Raw genomic sequence first — 23,750 nt, forward strand, 5'->3', positions numbered from 1 at the left:
CAGACAAACACACCCAACTAATATAGGACTTCCAATCAAAGGCTCGGGGCAGTCCGGCCAGTCTGGCGGCTCGGGACAGTCCGGGCAGTCTGGCAGCTCGGGGCAGTCTGGGCAGTCTGGCAGCTCGGGGCAGTCTGGCAGCTCGGGGCAGTCTGGCAGCTCGGGGCAGTCTGGCAGCTCGGGACAGTCTGGCAGCTCGGGACAGTCTGGGCAGTCTGGCAGCTCGGGACAGTCTGGGCAGTCTGGCAGCTCGGGACAGTCTGGGCAGTCTGGCAGCTCGGGACAGTCTGGGCAGTCTGGCAGCTCGGGACAGTCTGGGCAGTCTGGCAGCTCGGGACAGTCTGGGCAGTCTGGCAGTTCAGGGCAGTCTGGCCACTCCGGCAGTTCAGGGCAGTCTGGCCACTCCGGCAGTTCAGCGCAGTCTGGCCACTCCGGCAGTTCAGCGCAGTCTGGCCACTCCGGCAGTTCAGCGCAGTCTGGCCACTCCGGCAGTTCAGCGCAGTCTGGCCACTCCGGCAGTTCAGGGCAGTCTGGCCACTCCGGCAGTTCAGGGCAGTCTGGCCACTCCGGCAGTTCAGCGCAGTCTGGCCACTCCGGCAGTTCAGCGCAGTCTGGCCACTCCGGCAGTTCAGCGCAGTCTGGCCACTCCGGCAGTTCAGCGCAGTCTGGCCACTCCGGCAGTTCAGCACAGTCTGGCCACTCCGGCAACTGTTGACTGGCGGGCAGCTCCGACGACTGTTGACTGGCGGGCAGCTCCTGCCCCGTCCCACAGCCCTTGTGCCCCCCCTAAAACATTCTTGGGGGTGCCTCTCGGTCTCCCAGTCCTTGCCAGCCTTCTTCCGCTGCTTGGTCCTGTGTAGGTGGGGAATTCTGTCACGGTTGTCGTCTGTAATGGAGGACCAAGGCGCAGCGGAAGTGTGGATACTCATATTTTATTTTCCCAACAAAAGGAGTAAAGCATCCACCGGAAAACAAAAAAACCACGACAGCAGCAGCAACAGTTTGCAGGCTTCAAAAACACAATGCAAAACACAATTCCCCACAAACACACAGACAAACACACCCAACTAATATAGGACTTCCAATCAAAGGCAACACCACACAGCTGCCTTCAATTGGAAGTCCACCCCAATTACCTCTACATAGAAACACCCAACCTAGACAGAACAAAGAAAACCCAACTTCTTCTGCCACGCCCTGACCAACACTTATACACCTACTCCACCTGCTGGTCAGGACGTGACAGATTCATTTCGTATGCATTTTGACAGAGGGAAACTGAGTGGATTATTGACTGAGGCGCGTCAACTAAACTGAGTTTTTATGGATATAAAGAAGGACATTATCGAACAAAAGGACCATTTGTGATGTAACTGAGACCTTTTGGAGTTCCAACAGAAGAAGATCATCAAAGGTAAGGCATTTTTTATATCGCTATTTCTGACTTTCGTGTCGCACCTCCCTGGTTGAAATATGTTTGTCATGCATTTGAATGATGGGGCGCTGTCCTCAGATAATCACATGGTTTGCTTTCGTCGTAATACCTTTTTGAAATCTGACACGGCGGCTGGATTAACAAGAAGTTAAGCTTTATTTCGATATACTACCCTTGTGATTTTATGAAAGTTAAATATTTCTAATAATTCAATTTGAATTTCGCGCTCTGCATTTTCACCGGATGTTGTCGAGATGTTCCGCTAGCGGTAACCTAAGCAGATAGATAGCTCTTATGGTTTGTGTACAGATAGGTATTTAGCTAGATAGGTAGTTAAGTCGTTCTTACCATGTCCTTGTGGTTTGGGTAGAAGGTCTGGTCGATCAGAGGGAACTTGTCAGGGCCTAGTTTCTTACAGGTGGCGATCAGCTGGGCAAACTAGTGGAGGGGTACAGGAGACAGTTAGTAGAGGTGGCCTGGGACTAGTGATTAGGCCTGGGACTAGGACTGAAGAAGACATGGCAGCTGAACTAAAATCCTACAGACCTTTCCTCCAGACACCGGGTAAGTGTTCAGATAAAGCTGTAACTGGAGGAACATACAGTGAGGGAAAAAAGTATTTGATCCCCTGCTGATTTTGTATGTTTGCCCACTGACAAAGAAATGATCAGTCTATACTTTTAATGGTAGGTTTATTTGAAAAGTGAGAGACAGAATAACAACAACAAAAATATAGAAAAACTAATCTCAAAAATGTTAGAAATTGATTTTTTAATGAGCATTTTAATGAGGTAAATAAGAATTTGACCCCTCTGCAAAACATGACTTAGTACTTGGTGGAAAAACCCTTGTTGGCAATCACAGAGGTCAAACGTTTTTTGTAGTTGGCCACCAGGTTTGCACACATCTCAGGAGGGATTTTGTCCCACTCCTCTTTGCAGATCTTCTCCAAGTCATTACGGTTTCGAGGCTGACATTTGGCAACTCGAACCTTCAGCTCCCTCAACATATTTTCTATGGGATTAAGGTCTGGAGACTGGCTAGGCCACTCCAGGACCTTAATGTGCTTCTTCTTGAGCCACCCCTTTGTTGCCTTGGCCATGTGTTTTGGGTCATTGTCATTTTCAATGCCCTGGCTGAGGGAAGGAGGTTCTCACCCAAGATTTGACGGTACATGGCCCCGTCCATCGTCCCTTTGATGCGGTCAAGTTGTCCTGTCCCCTTAGCAGAAAAACACCCCCAAAGCATAATGTTTCCACCTCCATGTTTGATAGTGGGGATGGTGTTCTTGGGGTCATAGGCAGCATTCCTCCTCCTTCAAACACGGCGAATTGAGTTGATGCCAAAGAGCTCCATTTTGGTCTCATCTGACCACAACACTTTCACCCAGTTGTCCTCTGAATCATTCAGATGTTAATTGGCAAACTTCAGACGGGCATGTATACGTGCTTTCTTGAGCAGGGGGACCTTGCAGGCGCTGCAGGATTTCAGTCCTTCACGGCGTAGTGTGTTACCAATTGTTTTCTTGGTGACAATGGTCCCAGCTGCCTTGAGATCATTGACAAGATCCTCCCGTGTAGTTCTGGGCAGATTTCTCACCGTTCTCATGATCATTGCAACTCCACGAGGTGAGATCTTGCATGGAGCCTCAGGCCGAGGGAGATTGACAGTTCTTTTGTGTTTCTTACAATTGCGGATAATTCACCAACTGTTGTCACCTTCTCACCAAGCTGCTTGGCGATGGTCTTGTAGCCCATTCCAGCCTTGTGTAGGTCTACAATCTTGTCCCTGGTATCCTTGGAGAGCTTTTTGGTCTTGGCCATGGTGGAGAATTTGGAATCTGATTGATTGATTGCTTCTGTGGACAGGTGTCTTTTATACAGGTGATAAACTGAGATTAGGAGCACTCCCTTTAAGAGTGTGCTCCTAATCTCAGCTCCTTCCCTGTATAAAAGACACCTGGGAGCCAGAAATCTTTCTGATTGAGAGGGGGTCAAATACTTATTTCCCTCATTAAAATGCAAATCAATTTATAACATTTTTGACATGCGTTTTTCTAGATTGTTTTGCTGTTATTCTGTCTCTCACTGTTCAAATAAACCTACCATTAAAATTATAGACTGATCATTTCTTTGTCAGTGGGCAAATGTACAAAATCAGCAGGGGATCAAATACTTTTTTCCCTCACTGTATGAGGCAAATCATTCTCTAAATGATTATCTGTTAGCTGGCTGGGGCACAATGATGGGAAGTACTAATGTAGCACAGGTTATTGTGCTGGTGGTGCTGCTACAGTGATCTGGTCCATTAACATCCAACATTAAATCAATGTTGTGCTGAGTTATAAGGTCAATTTAAAAGCCAGTTATAAAAATGTCAGGCCCTGTGTTTAATAGTGTAGCCTATTTCCCCACTGTAAAGCCTTACCACCCCCTTTGTATGTGTGCGCGTGCCTGTGTGTGTGTGTATGTGTGCGTGTGCCTGTGTGTGTGTGTCTCACCGCCCAGGGCTTGTCACAGAGGCTGTAGATGGACTCCAGTGAGTTGATGCTGGGGACTCCTGCGTAGTGCAGGCCGATGATCATGTTCCTGAAGTCCTCATTGTGGGCCATGCTATAGGCATGCTGCCTCATCAGGACAAAGTCAGGTTTAATGGACCTGAGAGGGTTAGAGGACAAAGTCAGGCTTGAAGGACCTGAGAGGGTTAGAGAACAAAGTCAGGTTTGAAGGACCTGAGAGGGTTAGAGAACAAAGTAAGGCTTGAATGACATGGGAGGGTAGAACAGATGTGATTTGATCACATTCAGAAACAGGATCTGAAGTGGTCAAACTGAGACATTAAAACTCTGCTGAGGTAATGTCCTGGAAAGCATATGGCCTGGGTGCCCTTAGAAAAATAAATGTGTTCCTGCAAACTTCCTGCAAGTAAATAGTGTGCCACAAAATGTTGCTAGAAGTTTCTAAACGTTTGCCACTAGTGGTGAATCGGCGGCAAACCTTTGGCAACAAAAATATTTATTGCCAATAGTGGCAAACAATAGTTTTTTTTCTGACAGATAATTCTCTCAAGATTCTATTTGAATCCGTGGCAAACCTGAGGCAGGAACATCTACAGTGCCTTTCGAAAGTATTTAGACCCCTTGACTTTTTCCACATTTTGTTACGTTACAGCCTTATTCTAAAATAGATTAGATAAAACTATTTCCTCAGCAATCTACACATAATACCCCATAATGACAAAGCAAAAACATTTTTTTAAATTTGTGCACATTTATTAAAAAGAAAAAAACATAAATACCTTATTTACATAAGTATTCACACCCTTTGCTATGAGACTCGAAATTGAGCTCAGGTGCATCCTGTTTCCATTGATCATCCTTGAGAGGTTTCTATGACTTGATTGGAGTCCACCTGTGGTAAATTAAATGAATTGGACATGATTTGGAAATGCACACATCTGTCTATTTAAGGTCCCACAGTTGACAGTGCATGTCAGGTGAAAAACAAAGCCATGAGGTTGAAAGGAATTGTCCGTAGCGCTCCGAGACAGGATGGCGTCGAGAGACAGATCTGGGGAAGTGCACCAAAACATTTCTGCACCATTGAAGGTCACCAAGATTACAATGGCCTCCATCATTCTTAAATGGAAGACGTTTGCAACCACCAAGACTCTTTCTAGAGCTGGTCGCCCGGCCAAACTGAACGATCAGGGGAGAATGGCCTTGGTCAGGGAGATGACCAAGAACACAATGGTCAGTCTGGCAGAGTGGCCAGACGGAAGCCACTCCTCAGTAAAAGGCACATGACAACTGGCTTGGAGTTTGCCAAATGGCACCTAAAGACTCTCAGACCATGAGAAACAAGATTCTCTGGTCTGATGAAACCAAGATTGAACTCTTTGACCTGAACGCCAAGCGTCACGTCTGGAGGAAACCTGACACCATCCCTACAGTGAAGCATGGTGGTGGCAGCATCATGCTGTGGGGGTGTTTTTCAGCGGCAGGGACTGGGAGACTTGTCAGGATCGAAGGAAAGATGAACGGAGCAAAGTACAGAGAGATCCTTTATGAAAACCTGCTCCAGAGTGCTCAGGACCTCAGACTGGGGCTAAGGTTTACCTTCCAACAGGAGTGGCTTCGGGACAGGTCTCTGAATGTCCTTGAGTGGCCCAGTCAGAGACCGGACTTGAATCCAATGCAACATCTCTGGAGATACTTGAAAATAGCTGTGCAGCCACATTCCCCATCCAAGCTGACAGAGCTTGAGTGGATCTACAGAGAAGAATGGGAGAAACTCCTCAAATACAGGTGTGCCAAGCTTTTAGCATCATCCTCAAGAAGACTTGAGGCTGTAATTGTGCCAAAGGTGCTTCTACAAAGTACTGAGTAAAGAATACATATGTAAATGTGATATTTTAGTTGGATTTGTTATACATTTGCTAACATTTCTAAAAAACTGTTTTTGCTTAGTCATTATGGGGTATTGTGTGTAGATTAAGGAAGGGAACAAATGTTTTAATACATTTTTGAATAAGGCTGTATCCTAACAAAATGTGGAAAAAGTCAAGCGGTCTGAAAACCTTCGATGGCCGCTAGTAGCAGACAGTTTACCAGTATCCGTTTCTGGTGAACACTTCAGTTCCAAGACCAGGAACAATTGATGACAAATCAAGAAGATTAGAAACATCTGTTGGAAAATGGAAACCAAGCTCTCTAGCTAGCTACAGTACCCACCAAAGTTGTCCGGTGAGTGTCTAACTTATTAATTACACTTTAACTTATTAATTACACTTCATAATAAAATGTAACATTTTATTAGCTCAATGGTGCCTAGTTAGCAATGTAATGTTTTATGGGATAGAGTGAAACATTTTGTTGATACCAGTTTCAATCTGTCAGCGTCACTGGAAACTGTGTCTTTGTTATAGAGACATTTCCACTCATTCTGCTCCAGCAATTACCACACGTCCGTCCTCCCCAATTAAACTGCCACCGGCCTCCTGGTTTGCAATGAGGGTTAGAAACCATACAGCCTGGGTACTGTACTGCGGGTTAGAACCATACAGCCTGGGTACTGTACTGTGGGTTAGAAACCATACAGCCTGGGTACTGTACTGCGGGCTAGAAACCATACAGCCTGGGTACTGTACTGGTGGTTAGAACCATACAGCCTGGGTACTGTACTGCGGGCTAGAAACCGTACAGCCTGGGTACTGTACTGCGGGTTAGAACCATACAGCCTGGGTACTGTACTGCGGGCTAGAAACCGTACAGCCTGGGTACTGTACTGCGGGTTAGAACCATACAGCCTGGGTACTGTATTTGTATTTACTATGGATCCACATTAGCTGTGGGCAGCAGCTACTCTTCCTGGGACCCAGCAAAATTAAGACAGTTCTACATTTTAAAAACATTACAATACATTCATAACTGATTTCACAATATATTAAGTGTGTGCCCTCAGGCCTCTACTCTACTACCACATATCTATACCAAAAATCCATGTTTTTATATAGTGCGTATGTTATCGTGTGTTTATATGCATGTGTCTATGTCTGTGTTGCTTCACAGTCCCCACTGTTCCATAAGGTGTATTTGTATCTGTTTTAAAATATAATTTTACTGATAGCATGAGTTACTTGATGTGGAATAGAGTTCCATGTAGTCATGGCTCAATGTAGTACTGTGCTCCTCCCATAGTCTGTTCTGGACTTGGGGACTGTAAAGAGACCTCTGGTGGCATGTCTTGTGGGGTATGCATGGGTGTCAAGCTGTGTGCCAGTAGTTTAGACAGACAGCTCGGTGCATTTAACATGTCAATACCTCTCACAAACACAAGTAGTGATGAAGTCAATCTCTCCTCCGCTTTGAGCCAGGAGAGAATGACATTCATATTATTAATATTAGCTGTCTGTGTACATCCAAGGGCCAGCGGTACTGCCCTGTTCTGAGCCAATTGCAATTTTCCTATGTCCCTCTTTGTGGCACCTGACCACACGACTGAAAAGTAGTCCAGTTGCGACAAAACTAGGGCCTGTTGGACCTGCCTTGTTGATAGTGCTTTTAAAAATGCAGAGTAGCGCTTTATTATAGACAGACTTCTCCCCATCCTAGCTACTGTTGTATCAATATGTTTTGACAAAGCAGTTTAGTCTCCTCAACTTGCTCAATTTCCACATTATTCATTACAAGATTTAGTTGATGTTTAGTGAATGATTTGTCCCAAATACAATGCTTTTAGTTTTTGAAATATTTAAGAGTAACTTATTCCTTACCACCCATTCAGAAACTAACTGCAGCTCTTTGTTAACTTTTTAAGGTATAGGGGGCAGTATTTTCGATTTTGGATGAAAAGCGTGCCCAGAGTAAACTGCCTAATACTTGGGCCCAGAGTCAAATATTTGCAGATTATTAGCAGATTTGGATAGAAAACACTCGGAACTTTCTAAAACTGTTTGAATGATGTCTGTGAGTATAACAGAACTCATATGGCAGGCAAAAACCTGAGAAAAATCCAACCAGGAAGTGGGAAATCTGATGCTTGTAGTCTTTTCAAGTCATTGCCTATCTACCACACAGTGACTTAGGGTTCATTTTGCACTTCCTAAGGCTTCCACTAGATGTCAACAGTCTTTAGAACCTTGTTTCAGGCTTTTACAGTGAACAGAGAGCGAACATGAAGGCCGGGAAGTTGGTGACTCAGAAAATTACGAGTTCATTGGCGCGCATTCACGTGATGAGGTAGCTGTGTTCCATAACGTTTTTCAAGACATTGGAATCATCTGGTTGGAATATTATTGAAGATTTATGTTAAAAAGGCTCTAATGATTGATGCTATACAACGTTTGACATGTTTCTACGAACGTAAATATAACTTTTTTGACTTTTCGTCGTGAAATTTTTGGCGCACTTCCTACATTTGGAGTAGCTAACTGAACCCGCAAACAACAAGGAGGTATTTGGACATAAATTATGGACTTTATCGAACAAAACAACATTTATTGTGGACCTGGGATTCCTGGAAGTGCCTTCTGATGAAGATCATCAAAGGTAAGTGAATATTTATAATGCTATTTATGATTTTAGATGACTCCAAAATGGCGGGTATCTGTATTGCCTGATGTATTTTTCTGAGCGCCGTACTCAGATTATTGCAAAGTGGGCTTTCCCCGTGAAGCTTTTTTGAAATCTGTCACAGCGGTTGCATTAAGGAGGTGTTTATCTATAATTCTTTGAATAACAGTTTAATATTTTATCAACGTTTAAGATGAGTATTTTTGTAAATTGTTGTGCTGATTCACCGGGAATTTTGGAGGCAAAATATTTTCTGAACATCACGTGCCAATGTAAAATGGGGTTTTTGGATATAAATATGAACTTTATTGAACAAAACATACATGTATTGTGTAACATTGAGTCCTAAGAGTGTCATCTGATGAAGATCGTCAAAGGTTAGTGCTTAACCTGTTAGGGCTAGGGGGCAGTATTTACACGGCCGGATAAAAAACGTACCCGATTTAATCTGGTTACTACTCCTGCCCAGTAACTAGAATATGCATATAATTATTGGCTTTGGATAGAAAACACCCTAAAGTTTCTAAAACTGTTTGAATGGTGTCTGTGAGTATAACAGAACTCATATGGCAGGCAAAAACCTGAGAAGATTTCATGCAGGAAGTGGCCTGTCTGACAAGGTGTCGTTCTTCTTCTCTGTTTATTGAAGAGTGAGGATCTTAGCTGTAACGTGACACTTCCTACGGCTCCCATAGGCTCTCAGAGCCCGGGAAAAAGCTGAACGATATCGAGGCAGCCCCAGGCTGAAACACATTATCGCCTTTGCCAAGTGGCCGATCAGAGGACAAAGGAATTAGGCGCGTGCCCGAGTCGACCCCATGCTGTATTTTCTTTCGGCTGTTTACCTAATTGCAGATTCCCGGTCGGAATATTATCGCTTTTTTACGAGAAAAATGGCATAAAAATTGATTTTAAACAGCGGTTGACATGCTTCGAAGTACGGTAATGAAATATTTAGAAATCTTTTGTCACGAAATGCGCCGTGCGCGTGACCCTTATTTACACTTCGGATAGTGTCTTGAACGCATGAACAAAACGCCGCTGTTGGAACATAACTATGGATTATTTTGGACCAAACCAACATTTGTTATTGAAGTAGAAGTCCTGGGAGTGCATTCTGACGAAGAACAGGAAAGGTAAGACCATTTTTCTTATAGTAAATATGATTTTGGTGAATGCTAAACTTGCCGGGTGTCTAAATAGCTAGCCCGTGATGGCTGGGCTATGTACTTAGAATATTGCAAAATGTGCTTCATCCGAAAAGCTATTTTAAAATCGGACATATCGAGTGCATAGAGGAGTTCTGTATCTATAATTCTTAAAATAATTGTTATGCTTTTTGTGAACGTTTATCGTGAGTAATTTTGTAAATTGTTAGTAAATTCCCCAGAAGTTTGCGGGGGGTATGCTAGTTCTGAACTAGGACTTCTACTTCAATAACAAATGTAGGTTTGGTCCCAAATAATCCATCGTTATGTTCCATCAGCGACGTTTTGTTCGTGAGTTCTAGACACTATCAGAATGGTAAATCACGGTCACGCGCATGGCGCATAACGTGACAAAACAATTCTAAATATTCCATTACCGTACTTCGAAGCATGTCAACCGCTGTTTAAAATCAATTTTTATGCAATTTATCTCGTAGAAAAGCGATAATATTCCGACCGGGAATCTGCGTGTCTGTAAACAGAGGGAAAAACCGAAAGGCGCCTAAGCCCTTTGTCCTCTGATAGACCACTTAGCAAAAGCGCTCGTGTGATTCAGCCAGGGCTTTGAATTACGTCATTCAGGTTTTTCCCGGGCTCTGAGAGCCCATTGGAGCCGTGGGAAGTGTCACGTAACAGCAGAGATCCTTAGTTTTTGGAAGAGATGTCAAAGAAAGCAAATAAATGGTCAGACAGGGTACTTCCTGTACAGAATCTTCTCACGTTTTGGCCTGCCAAATGAGTTCTGTTATACTCACAGACACCATTCAAACAGTTTTAGAAACTTTGGAGTGTTTTCTATCCAAAGCCAATAATTATATGCATATTCTAGTTTCTGGGCAGGACTAATAATCAGATTAAATCGGGTACGTTTTTTATCCAGCCGTGAAAATACTGCCCCCTAGCCATAAGAGGTTAAAGTATAGTAAGTTACTGGCAGCTAGTTGCAAGTACGTTACTAGCAGTTACTCATACTAAAGAATGGGTTAATTTTGATACAAAGTCTGCCAATGGTGTAAATACTTGATCGAACTGCAATACATACCTCGGATACGTTGTAAATCTACACAGTATTGTTGTGTATTCCCTGAAAAGTAGTTCAACAAAAGTACAGTCAACAACACCATGGAGGCCATGGAAGGAGTGTTGTATGCCATTGAAGCTTGTTTGGGGGTTTGGTAACAGTGTCCAAAGAAGGGCCAGATGTATACAGAATGGTGTCGTCTGCGTAGAGGTGGATCAAGGAATCACCCGCCTCAAGAGCGACATCATTGACATATACAGAGAAAAGAGTCGGCCCGAGAATTGAAGCCTGTGGTACCCCCATAGAGACTGACAGAGGTCCAGACAACAGGCCCTCCGATTTGACACACTGAGCTCTATCTGAGAAGTAGTTGGTGAACCAGGCGAGGCAGTCATTTGAGAAACCAAGGCTGTTGAGTCTGCCAATAAGAATACGGGGATTGACAGAGTCGAAAGCCTTGGCCAGGTCAATGAAGACGGCTGCACAGTAATGTATTTTATCGATGGCGGTTATAATATCGTTTAGTACCTTGAGCGTGGCTGAGGTGCACCCGTGACCAGCTTGGAAACCAGATTGCATAGCGGAGAAGGTACGGTATGATTTGAAATTCTCAGTGATCTGTTCGTTAACTTGGCTTTCAAAGACTTTAGAAAGGCAGGGCAGGATGGATATAGGTCTGTAACAGTTTGGGTCTAGAGTGTCACCCCCTTTGAAGAGCTGGATGACCGCGGCAGCTTTCCAATCTTTAGGAATCTCGGACGATACGAAAGAGAGGTTGAACAGACTAGTAATAGGGGTTGCAACAATGGCGGCGGATAATTTTAGAAAGGGAGGGCCCAGATTGTCTAGCCCAGCTGATTTGTAGGGGTCCAGATTTTGCAGCTCTTTCAGAACATCTGCTATCTGGATTTGAGTGAAGGTGAAGCTGGGGAGGCTTGGGCAAGTAGCTGTGGGGGGTGCGGAGCTGTTGGCCGGGGTTGGGGTAGCCAGGAGGAAAGCATGGCCAGTAGTAGAGAAATGCTTATTGAAATTCTCGATTATCGTGGAGTTATCGGTTGTGACAGTGTTTCCTAGCCTCAGTGCAGTGGGCAGCTGGGAGGAGGTGCTCTTATTCTCCATGGACTTTACAGTGTCCCAGAACTCTTTGGAGTTAGAGATACAGGATGCAAATTTCTGTTTGAAAAAGCTAGCCTTTGCTTTCCTAACTGACTGCATTTATTGGTTCCTGACTTCCCTGAAAATGTGCATATTGCAGGGACTATTCAATGCTAGTGCAGTACGCCACAGGATGTTTTTGTGCTGGTCGAGTGCAGTCAGGAGTGAACCAAGGGCTATATCTGTTCTTAGGTATACATTTTTTTGAAAGGGGCATGCTTATTTAAGATGGTGAGAAAATTACTTTAAAAGAACAACCAGGCATCCTCTAATGACGGGATGAGGTCAATATCCTTCCAGGATACCCGGGCCAGGTCGATTAGAAAGGCCTGCTCTCAGAAGTGTTTTAGAGAGCGTTTGACAGTGATGAGGGGTGGTCGTTTGACCGCGGACCCATAGCGGATGCAGGCAATGAGGCAGTGATCGCTGAGATCCTGATTGAAAACAGCAGAGGTGTATTTGGAGGGCAGGTTGGTCAGGATAATATCTATGAGGGTGCCCATGTTTATGGATTTAGGGTTGTACCTGGTGGGTTCCATGATAATTTGTGTGAGACTGAGGGCATCTAGCTTAGATTGTAGGACGGTGTTAAGCATATCCCAGTTTAGGTCACCTAACAGAACCAGCTCTGAAGATAGATGGGGGGCAATCAATTCACATATGGTGTCCAGGGCACAGCTGGGAGCTGAGGGGGGTCTATAACAGGCAGCAACAGTGAGAGACTTGTTTCCGGAGAGATTCATTTTAAAAATTAGAAGCTCGAACTGTTTGGGCATAGACCTGGAAAGCATGACAGAACTTTGCAGGCTATCTCTGCAGTAGATTGCAACTCCTCCCCCTTTGGCAGTTCTATCTTGACAGAAAATGTTGTAGTTGGGGATGGAAATCTTCGAATTTTTGGTGGCCTTCCTAAGCCAGGATTCAGACACGGCAAGGACATGAGGGTTGGCGGTGTGTGCTAAAGCAGTGAGTAAAACAAACTTAGGGAGGAGGCTTCTGATGTTAACATGCATGAAACCAAGGCTTTTACAGTTACAGAAGTCAACAAATGAGAGCGCCTGGGGACACACAGGGCCTGGATTAACCTCTACATCACACGAGGAACAGAGGAGGAGTAGGATGAGGGTACGGCTATAGGCTAGCAAAACTGGTCGTCTAGTGCGTTGGGGACAGAGAATAAAAGGAGCAGATTTCTGGGCGTGGTAGAATAGATTCATGGCATAATGTACAGACAGGGGTATGGTAGGGCGCAGGTACAGTGGAGGTAAACCTAGGCATTGAGTGACGATAAGAGAGGTTGCATCTCTGCTGGGTGAGGTCACCCCATGTGTGGGAGGTGGGACAAAAGAGGTATCTGAGGCAAGTTGAGTGGGGCTAGAGGCTCCGCAGTAAAATAAAACAATGATAACTACCCTAAACAACAGTATACAAGGCATATTGACATTGGTGAGAGAGATAAAGCGAGGCATAAAGCAATCACAGGTGTTGATTGGGAGAGCTACCTAAGACAACAACGGGTAAGACAGCAACAGCTAATCAGCTAAGACAACAACAGGTAAAATGGCGATGAATGGGCAGAGAGGGTCAGTTAACTACACACAGGGCCTGAGTTGACCTGTGTCATTGATTTAGACCAGATAGACAGATCACCTGCAGTGATGGAACACCTTATGCACTCGCCTATGGTTATAATTGGTTTTAATAAGGTATGATGGTGTACAAAATCAAAATACCTTACATATAAGCTTAGTTTCACTCAAAACAGCTCATAAAAATCTGTCAGTGGTATGAATACTTTGTAGAACTATGATACAGAAACCCTCTGAATGGAGACATACAGTAAGCTGTATTGCTGTGTAATATCTGAAAATAGTTACTTGACCGGAAATAAATCCTATAATTCCTATAATTCCCTCCAATGTTATACAGTGAATATGGAAAGTATTCAGACCCCTTGACTTTTTCCACATTTTGTTACATTACATCCTTAGTCTAAGATGGATTCAATAGTTTTTTCCCCTTATCAATCTATACAAAATACCCCATAACGACAAAGCAAAAACAGGTTTTTAGAAATTTTAGCAAATGTATTACAAATAAAAAACAGAATTTTCAGATTTACAAACAGTTGAAGTCGGAAGTTTACATACACCTTAGCCAAATACATTTAAACTCAGTTTTTCACAATTCCTGACATTTAATCCAAGTAAAAATTCCCAGTCCAGTTAGGATCACCACTTTATTTTAAGAATGTGACATTTCAGAATAATAGCAGAGAGAATTATTTATTTCAGCTTTTATTTCTTTCATCACATTCCCAGTGGGTCAGAAGTTTACATACACTCAATTAGTATTTGGTAGCATTGCCTTTAAATTGTTCAACTTGGGTCAAACGTTTCGGGTAGCCTTTGTAATGTGGGTCTTACAAAGGGGACCAAGGCGCAGCGTGGATAATGCTCATTCTTTGTATTTAATGAAATCACTTTAACAACAAAACAACAAAAACGACCAACAACAGTCCCGTCACTCGACTAAACGGAAACAACTACCCACAAACCCCAAAGGAAAACAGCCTGCGTAAGTATGGCTTCTAACCAGAGACAACGAAAGACACCTGCCTCTGATTGGAAACCATACCCGGCCAAAACATAGAAAGCAAAACATAGAAATAGAAATCTAGAAAAACCCCACATATAAACAGAAAACCCAAAACCACCCACCTGTCACGCCCTGACCACTCTACTATGGCAAATGACCTCTTACAAGGATCAGGACATGACAGCCTTCCACAAGCTTCCCACAATAAGTTGGGTGAATTTTGGCCCATTACTCATGACAGAGCTGGTGTAACTGAGTCAGGTTTGTAGGCCTCCTTGCTCGCACATGCTTTTTCAGTTCTGCCCACAAATTTTCTATAGGATTGAGGTCAGGGCTTTGTGATGGCAACTCCAATACCTTGACTTTGTTGTCGTTAAGCCATTTTGCTACAACTTTGGAAGTATGCTTGGGGTCATTGTCCATTTGGAAGATCCATTTGCAACCAAGCTTTAACTTCCTGACTGATGTCTTGAGATGTTGCTTCAATATATCAACATAATTTTCCTACCTCATGATGCCATCTATTTTGTGAAGTGCACCAGTCCCTCCTGCAGCAAAGCACCTCCACAACATGATGCTGTCACCCCCATCCTTCACGGTTGGGATGGTGATCTTCGGCTTGCTAACCTCCCCCTTTTTCCTCCAAACATAACAATGGTCATTATGGCCAAACAGTTTATGGCGGTTTTGGAGCAGTGGCTTCTTCCTCGCTGAGCGGCCTTTCAGGTTATTTCGATATAGGACTCGTTTTTACTGTGGATATAGATACTTTGTACCAGTTTCCTCCAGCATCTTCACAAGGTCCTTTGCTGTTGTTCTGGAATTGATTTGCACTTTTCGCACCAAAGTACGTTCATCTATAGGAGACAGAACGTGTCTCCTTCCAGAGCGGTATGACGGCTGTGTGGTCCCATGGTGTTTATACTTGCGGACTATTGTTTGTACAGATGAACGTGGTACCTTCAGGCGTTTGGAAATTGCTCCCAAGGATGAACCAGACTTGAGGAGGTCTACACATTTTTTTCTGAGGTCTTGGATGATTTCAGATGATTTTCCCATGATGTCAAGCAAAGAGGCACTGAGTTTGAAGGTAGGCCTGGAAATACATCCACAGGTACACCTCCAATTGACTCAAATGATGTCAATTAGCCTATCAGAAGCTTTAAACTTCTGACCCACTGGAATTGTGACACAGTAAATTATAAGTTAAATAATTTGTCTGTAAACAACTGTTGGAAAAATGGCTTGTGTCATGCACAAAGTAGATGTCCTAACCGACTTGCCAAAACTGTAGTTTGTTAACAAGAAATTTGTGAAGTGGTTGAAACACTTAGGTTGGAGTCATTAAAACTAATTTATGTAAACTTCCGACTTCAACTGTAAGAATTCAAACCCTTTACTCAGTACTTTGAATCAGCTTTGGCAGCGATTACAGCCTGAAGTCTACTTGGGTATGAGGCTACAAGCTTGGCACACCTGTATTTGGGGAGTTTCTACCATTATTCTCTGCAGATCCTCTCAAGCGCTGTCAGTTATTTTCAGGTCTCTCCAGAGATGTTCGATTGGGTTCAAGGCCAGGCTCTGGCTGGGCCACTCAAGGACATTCAGAGATTTGTCCCGAAGCCACTCCTGCAATGTCTTGGCTCTATGCTTAGGGTTGTTGCCCTGTTGGAAGGTGAAACTTCGCCCCAGTCTGAGGTCCTGAGCGCTCTGGAGCAGGTTTTCATCAAGGATCTCTCTCTCTACTTTGCTCTGTTCATCTTTCCTTCAATCCTGACTAGTATTGCAGTCCCTGCCACTGAAAAACATCCCCACATCATGATGCTACCACCACCATGCTTCACCATAGGGATGGTGTCAGGTTTCCTCCTAGCATTCAGGACAATCTTGGTTTCATCAGACCAGAAAATCTTGTTTCTCATGGTCTGAGAGTCTTTAGGTGCTTTTTGGCAATCTCCAAGCAGGCTTAGATGTGCCTTTTACTGAGGAGTGTCTTCTGTCTACCATAAAGGCCTGATTGGTGGAGTGCTGCAGAGATGGTTCTCCCATTTCCTCAGAGGAACTCTGGAGCTTTCTGAGTGACCATCGGGTTCTTGGTCACCTCCCTGACCAAGGCCCTTCTCCCTCGATTGCTCAGTTTGGCCAGGCTGCCAGCTCTAGGAAGAGTCTTGGTGGTTCCAAACTTCTTCCATTTAAGAATCATGGAGGCCACTGTGTTCGTGGGGACCTTCAATGATGCAGCTATTTTTTGTTACCCTTCCCCAGATCTGTGCATCGATACAATCCTGTCTCAGAGTTCTACAGACAATTCCTTCTACCTCATGGCTTGGTTTTTGCTCTGATATGCACTGTCAACTGTGGGACCTTATATAGACAGGTGTGTGCCTTTCCAAATCATGTCCAATCAATTGAATTTACCACAGGTGGACTCCAATCAAGTTGTAGAAACATCTCAAGGATGATCAGTGGAAGCAGGATGCATCTGAGCTCAATTTCGAGTCTCATAGCAAAAGGTCTGAATATTTTTGTAAATAAGATATGTCTTTTATTTTTAATACATTTGCTAAAATTTCTAAACCTGTGTTTGCTTTGTCATTATGGTGCATTGTGTGTAGATTGATGAGGAAAACAACTTATTTAATCCATTTTAGAATAAGGCTGTAAAGTAACAAAATGTGGAAAAAGTTAAGGGGTCTGAATACTTTCCGAATGCACTGTATATTCAACCTGTAATAGTATATGGATTGGTATAACGTTTGGTTGGACATGACTGATGATTTTGACATGCTTTTGAAGCATTCTGCCATAGGCCCTACCACTCCCATTGTTTCACTAGCAGTGATCCTACTGCTGGGTGTGGTGTAAGTAAATTAATTAAACTAAGCCATATTTCTGTTCATTGTCTCTCAGAATAAATGGATGAATCACTTTTTGTCAATAAAATTAAGTACATTTCAAATGTTTGTGTACCGCCTCTTTAAATGGCAGTCATTTTTACCACATTAATATGACAAAATGTGTATTTACTTCAAAATACTAAACTAAATGGTACTACAATCAAATGATGGTAAATCAGCTTTTTAGTACTTATGTGGATCTTGCTTTGGGAAAAATGCTGCAGATTATTTAAAGGGAACTTTTAAATGTGTGTTTTACATAATATGCAAATTAACTGTAACTTTGCTGAAACAAAAGTCTGTTTTGGTTATTTTTCATTTCAGATAAAAAAATGGACATGTCAAATTATGTTTTGATAAAAATGTTGTTGATATTTTGCTATGATTGTTGCTTTTTCCAATACATTTCTTCTTGGAGTCAAAATTACCCCAGTTGGTCATCAAGGTGTGTTACAGTACAGACAGCAGGTAGCCTAGTGCTTAGAGCATTGGACTAGTAACCGAAAGGTTGCAGCATCGAATCACTGAGCTGACAAGTTAAAAATGTGTCGTTCTGCCCCTGAACAAGGCAGTTAACCCACTGTTCCTAGGGTGTCATTGAAAATAAGAATTTGTTCTTAACTGACTTGGCTAGTTAAATAAAGGTTAAATAAAATGTATGTTTAGTAGGTTGAGTTAATGTACATTTTACAATAACTTACTAAAAACTGGTTGCCAGTTAGGTTATGCAGAATTCATAGCAATTTCCACAAAATTCAGTAACTTGTTGTTTACCCAACTTTCATTGCAACCAGTAGCATGTAGTGTACTGTACAATTGCAGGATATTTTTAAAGGTGTAGTATTTCATGGCATGAAGGAAAACATGGTTGTTAACGTTTCCCAATAAGAAAACCCAAACTTCTCGCTCAACAGAAAAATGGAACTAAGAAATGATCCACTGGCAACCAAAACGGAAAAGGTGGGGTTTAAAATGGGTTCCTATTGACTGGCCAAGCAAACCTGAACAGGGTCAGAGCAAACTTAAGGAATCCCAGGAGTTTCCAGTACTTTACATTAGGCTGTGAAAACAATGAAAGCATGCTCAGCGCAGATTCCTGAAGTGGCCTGAAACAGTATGAAGTTATCTAAAGCTGTCTGAAGCAGTCTGAAGCGGTCTAGAGAGGTCTGGAGCTGACTCTGGTCACAGTGCAGTCTGGACCATCCTGTACATTTACTGTTACTATGTAATCATTACTCCATATAAACTCAGCAAAAAAATAAACGTCCCTTTTTCAGGACCGTCTTTCAAAGATCATTAGTAAAAATCCAAATAACTTCACAGATCTTCGTTGTAAAGGGTTTAAACACTGTTTCCCAAGCTTGTTCAATGAACCATAAACAATTAATGAACATGCACCTGTGGAACGGTCGTTAAGACACTAACAGCTCACAGACGGTAGGCAATTAAGGTCACAGTTATGAAAACTTAGGACACTAAAAGAGGCCTTTCTGCTGACTTTCTACTGAAAAAAACTAAAGAAAGATGCTCAGGGTCCCTGCTCATCTGCGTGAATGTGCCTTAGGCATGCTGCAAGGAGGCATGAGGACTGCAGATGTGGCCAGGGTTAGGGTTAGGGTTAGTGTTAGGGTTAGACAGCGCTACAGGGAGACAAGACGGACAGCTGATCATCCTTGCATTGGCAGACCATGTGTAACAACACCTGCACAGGATCGGTACATCTGAACATCACACCTGCGGGACAGGTACAGGATGGCAACAACAACTGCCAGAGTTACACCAGGAACGCACAATCCCTCCATCAGTGCTCAGACTGTCCACAATAGGCTGAGAGAGGCTGGACTGAGGGCTTGTAGGCCTGTTGTAAGGCAGGTCCTCACCATACATCACCGGCAACAACGTCACCTATGGGCACAAATCCACCGTCACTGGACCCGACAGGACTGGCAAAAAGTGCTCTTCACTGACGAGTCACGATATTGTCTCATCAGGGGTGATGGTCGGATTCGCGTTTATCATCGACGGAATGAGCGTTACACCAAGGCCTGTACTCTGGAGCGGGATCGATTTGGAGGTGGAGGGTCCGTCGTGGTCTGGGGCGGTGTGTCACAGCATCATCGGACTGAGCTTGTTGTCATTGCAGGCAATCTCAACGCTGTGTGTTACAGGGAAGACATCCTCCTCCCTCATGTAGTAGCCTTCCTGCAGGTTCATCCTGACATGACCCTCCAGCATGACAATGCCACCAGCCATAATGCTCGTTCTGTGCGTGATTTCCTGCAATAGCCAGCGAAGAGCCCGGATCTCAATCCCATTGAGCACGTCTGGGACCTGTTGGATCGGAGGGTGAGGTCAAGGGCCATTTCCCCCCTCAGAAATGTCCGGGAACTTGCAGGTTCCTTGGTGTAAGAGTGGGGTAACATTTCACAGCAAGAACTGGCAAATCTGGTGCAGTCCATGAGGAGGAGATGCACTGCAGTACTTAACGCAGCTGGTGGCCACACCAGATACTGACTGTTACTTTTGATTTTGACCCCCTTTGTTCAGGAACACATTATTCCATTTCTGTTAGTCACATGTCTGTGGAACTTGTTCAGTTTATGTCTCAGTTGTTGAATCTTATGTTCATACAAATATTTACACATGTTAAGTTTGCTGAAAATAAACGCAGTTGACAGCGAGAGGACGTTTCTTTTTTTGCTGAGTTTTTTGACTACAATTATTACTGATATTACTATAGATATTTGGACTGTACTTCTACCACTCTAATATGGGTAGAATTCCTAGAAGCCTACATTTTAATCTAAAATATGACCTCATTGGTTACAAACACAGCGGTGTTCAATATGGCCCAGCTTCCCTGAGTGTATTGGATGTATGTTGGCGTGTAATAAATAACCTTTGATTTAAGAAGGGCTCAGAGCACTCAGATGGTGCTTAGTAGTAGATGGAAACATTACTCACCTCACCACTTTGGTTCCGTTCCTGATCAACTGTATGTCCACGTTACACGACCCGTTGGCATGGGATACCAGGTTGATCTCTGAGAACGCCGCCTAGCACACACACACACACACACACACACACACACACACACACACACACACACACACACACACACACACATTTTTAACACTTTATTTGAATCCACCAATCAAATGTACATTAAAAGGATCCAAACATCTCAAAAGTCACTGTATGCATGCCACTCAAGGGTACAGAAAGCACCTCCTTTTCCAAAAAGCTAGGCTGCCCACGACAGCTGAAATAGAGCAGTACCTAGCCAATTGCTTTGCCCTAGTTGTTGTCAGGCCCGCAATCTGGAGACAACGCACTGCAAGCCTGTGTATGTGTACGAGACTACCAAATATCAGCGCCACCAGCTTGCACCTACTACATGTAGCTGTCAATTGAGCAGCCCACTTCCAAAATGGCCTCCCCCATCAACAACAATATCTGGTTTATTTGGCATCAGGAAAACACATCAACCTCATCATACCAGCATCCCCTTACACTAGGATGTTTATTCACGTGTGCTGTTGGTGAGACCACTTGTCTCACCTCGCTGGCTATCAGGTCAATAAGGCTGTCATGTCTAGCAATGTACAAATCCTTGTATGAACAGCAGCCATTAACATGGGCAATGGACTCCATTACATTTGACTCAATACAAAATGGGTCATGGCTTGTAGGGTACCAATGTTCTAGATTATATTTTGTTGGTAGAACTTGCAGCCTCGTCTTAACAGTAAAGTTGAAAATGCCCTCACCAATGGGAGCATTCTGGTACATGGAATGGGAGACAGAGTGGTCAGCACAGTCCAGAGCAGTGAGTTTCCCCTGCAGCCTCAGGCCAGTCCAGTGTTGCAGTAGCTGCATCCGTCTGATACCAAGGAGTGTTGTCCTGGATGTAAGATGAGATGTTCCACAATGGGTGACAAATGCCTCCACAACAACACCGCGATCTGCCACAACTGCATCAGAGGCAGTCACAGGCTCAGTTTACATATCAATTCGTGTCCACCTGAGCTCCAGTCCAGTTGCACAGGTCGTTGAGGTCCGGCCAGTCTGACCAGACTCCAAAGCACGAGTGTCCAATTTTCCATTGGCTTTCCTCCTAAAGCCCAGGAAGTGGGTGGAACCTTCCTCCGCCGTTGGTCTAGAAGGAGGGAGGCTCGGGCTAACTCCTTAACTGTCACATTGTCACTGTAGAGCATGTTCAACAGGTGAGTCTGTCTTGTAGCTGTGTAAATCCACTCAGTATTCGGGACACCTAAACCCCCCTCTATTTGGCTCAGGAAGACAACGTCACGTGTGTTGAAGCATAGCCACCTAAACCCCCGTCTCTGTGGCTCTAACACTTTTTCGGTTACATGATTCCATATGTGTTATTTCATAGTTTTGACGTCTTCACTATTATTATACAATGTAGAAAATAAAGAAAAACCCTGGAGTGTCCAAACTTTTGACTGGTACTGTACAGTATGTAAAATATATGCAGAGGTTGATTCTATGCTGAGGTAGATAATCTGGGTTCTTGTTAGGAAAACGTTGCACCGGACATTTGAATAGCAACATTTTAATTTAAGTGACATTTGAGAAATCTGCCAGACTGTAAACTCTCCTTCCAGACTCACATTAAGCATCTGCCAGACCCATACGCATTGTGTGCCTAACCTGAATGGGGCATCCACCTACAGTGCTCAGAATGACAGAAATCCCATTTAGATTATGGTAAATCATATTAAAAGAACATGCAAGTCCAGGATGCAAAGATGTGTGGTCCTTCTTACCGAATTCTGATGTGCACTTTAAAGATGTTAGAATAATTGTCCACATTTAATTTTCCTCAGCCAACAAGATGAGCAACGAACAGCAAAATAGCCTATTCCAAACAGACCCTGGGCCAGTTGTGGGAAGACAGAGCCCAAATTCATACAACCTGTAGGCCTAGCCTACATCAATTCTTATTTAAAAAGCAATGAGTCTGATGCAACAGATCAGAACATTTAGCTTAAAATGTTGATAAACTATTGTTTCCTCTCATTATAAGCGCAGCAATGCGGACAAGGCTGAAGGCTATGTGCGAATGTTCGTTCCATAATGCTAAGTAAGCATTGGCGGTGTCAGAGGAAGGCCCTAAAATTGTCAAAGACCCCAGCCACCCCAGTCATAGACTGTTCTCTTTACCACCGCATGGCAAGCGTTCGGAGTGCCAAGTCTAGGACAAAAATGCTTCTCAACAGTTTTAACCCCAAGCCATATGAACAGGTAATCAAATGACTACCTGGACTATTTGCATTGTGTGCCCGCACCCAACCCCTCTTTTTATGCTGCTGCTACTTTTTATGCTACTCTCTGTTTATCATATTTTTATATTTTAGTCATTTAGCAGATGCTCTTATCCAGAGCGACTTAAAGTAGTGAATGCATACATTTCATAATTTTTTTTTTTCCTGTGCTGGCCCCCCGTGGGAATCGAACCCACAACCCTGGCGTTGCAAACACCATGCTCTACCAACTGAGCTACAGGGAAGGCTATATATGTGCATAGTCACTTTAACTATACATTCATGTACATACTACCTCAATTGGGCTGACCAACCAGTGCTCCCGCACATTGGCTAACCGGGCTATCTGCATTGTGTCCCATCCACCACCCGCCAACCCCTCTTTTACGCTACTGCTACTCTCTGTTCATCATATATGCATAGTCACTTTAACCATATCTACATGTACATACTACCTCAATCAGCCTGACTAACCGGTGTCTGTATGTAGCCTCGCTACTTTTATAGCCTCGCTACTGTATATAGCCTGTCTTTTTACTGTTGTTTTATTTCTTTACTGACTTTACTTGTTCACCTTTTTTGCACTATTGGTTAGAGCCTGTAAGTAAGCATTTCACCTGTTGTATTTGGCACACGTGACAAATAAACTTTGATTTGATTAAATAGGTACTTTGAAGCAAGGTAAGACATGCCTCACAATATGTATTAAAATGTTCAGGTTTCAAACAATTAAGAATATTTTCTCTAAATGCATAGCTACCGCCTCCAGCTCATTTCAAAGTGGTGTCTGATGCGCTGATGAAGCCTGCCTTCAGTTGCCATTTGAGATGCTGCAGCAGCAGCTCTCATGCTGTCTGGCCGATTTTCCGCTCAAAGGCTCTGTGTCTGCATGCTGTGCACATGTGATAAATAAGATACATAACGCATATATTGTATCCTACACATGCGGCAATTTATTTCCATTAAATTATGCAAATTAACCTATAGACTGATAAGCATAACCAGTCAAATGTACTTCCATCGACTGGTATTTCCATCAATGAATAGTCTAAAAGCATTATTTCGCAATGGGA

At 43.5% G+C, this 23,750-nt stretch overlaps 1 protein-coding gene across 1 annotated transcript in view; it reads right to left on the reverse strand.

Moving 5' to 3' along the window:
* LOC115207248 (synapsin-2) overlaps positions 1 to 23,750 on the reverse strand; it is a 163,143-nt gene that overhangs the window by 94,919 nt on the left and 44,474 nt on the right. The window contains exons 3-5 of the mRNA XM_029774222.1: positions 20,351 to 20,442; positions 3,936 to 4,092; positions 1,784 to 1,873 (exon numbers count right to left, since the gene is read on the reverse strand). Of these exons, the coding sequence (XP_029630082.1) occupies positions 1,784 to 1,873; positions 3,936 to 4,092; positions 20,351 to 20,442 (339 nt within the window). The remainder of the gene's footprint in view (positions 1 to 1,783; positions 1,874 to 3,935; positions 4,093 to 20,350; positions 20,443 to 23,750) is intronic.

This window comes from Salmo trutta, chromosome 14 (genome assembly GCF_901001165.1).
Source record: "Salmo trutta chromosome 14, fSalTru1.1, whole genome shotgun sequence".
Classification (NCBI taxonomy): Eukaryota; Metazoa; Chordata; class Actinopteri; order Salmoniformes; family Salmonidae; genus Salmo; species Salmo trutta.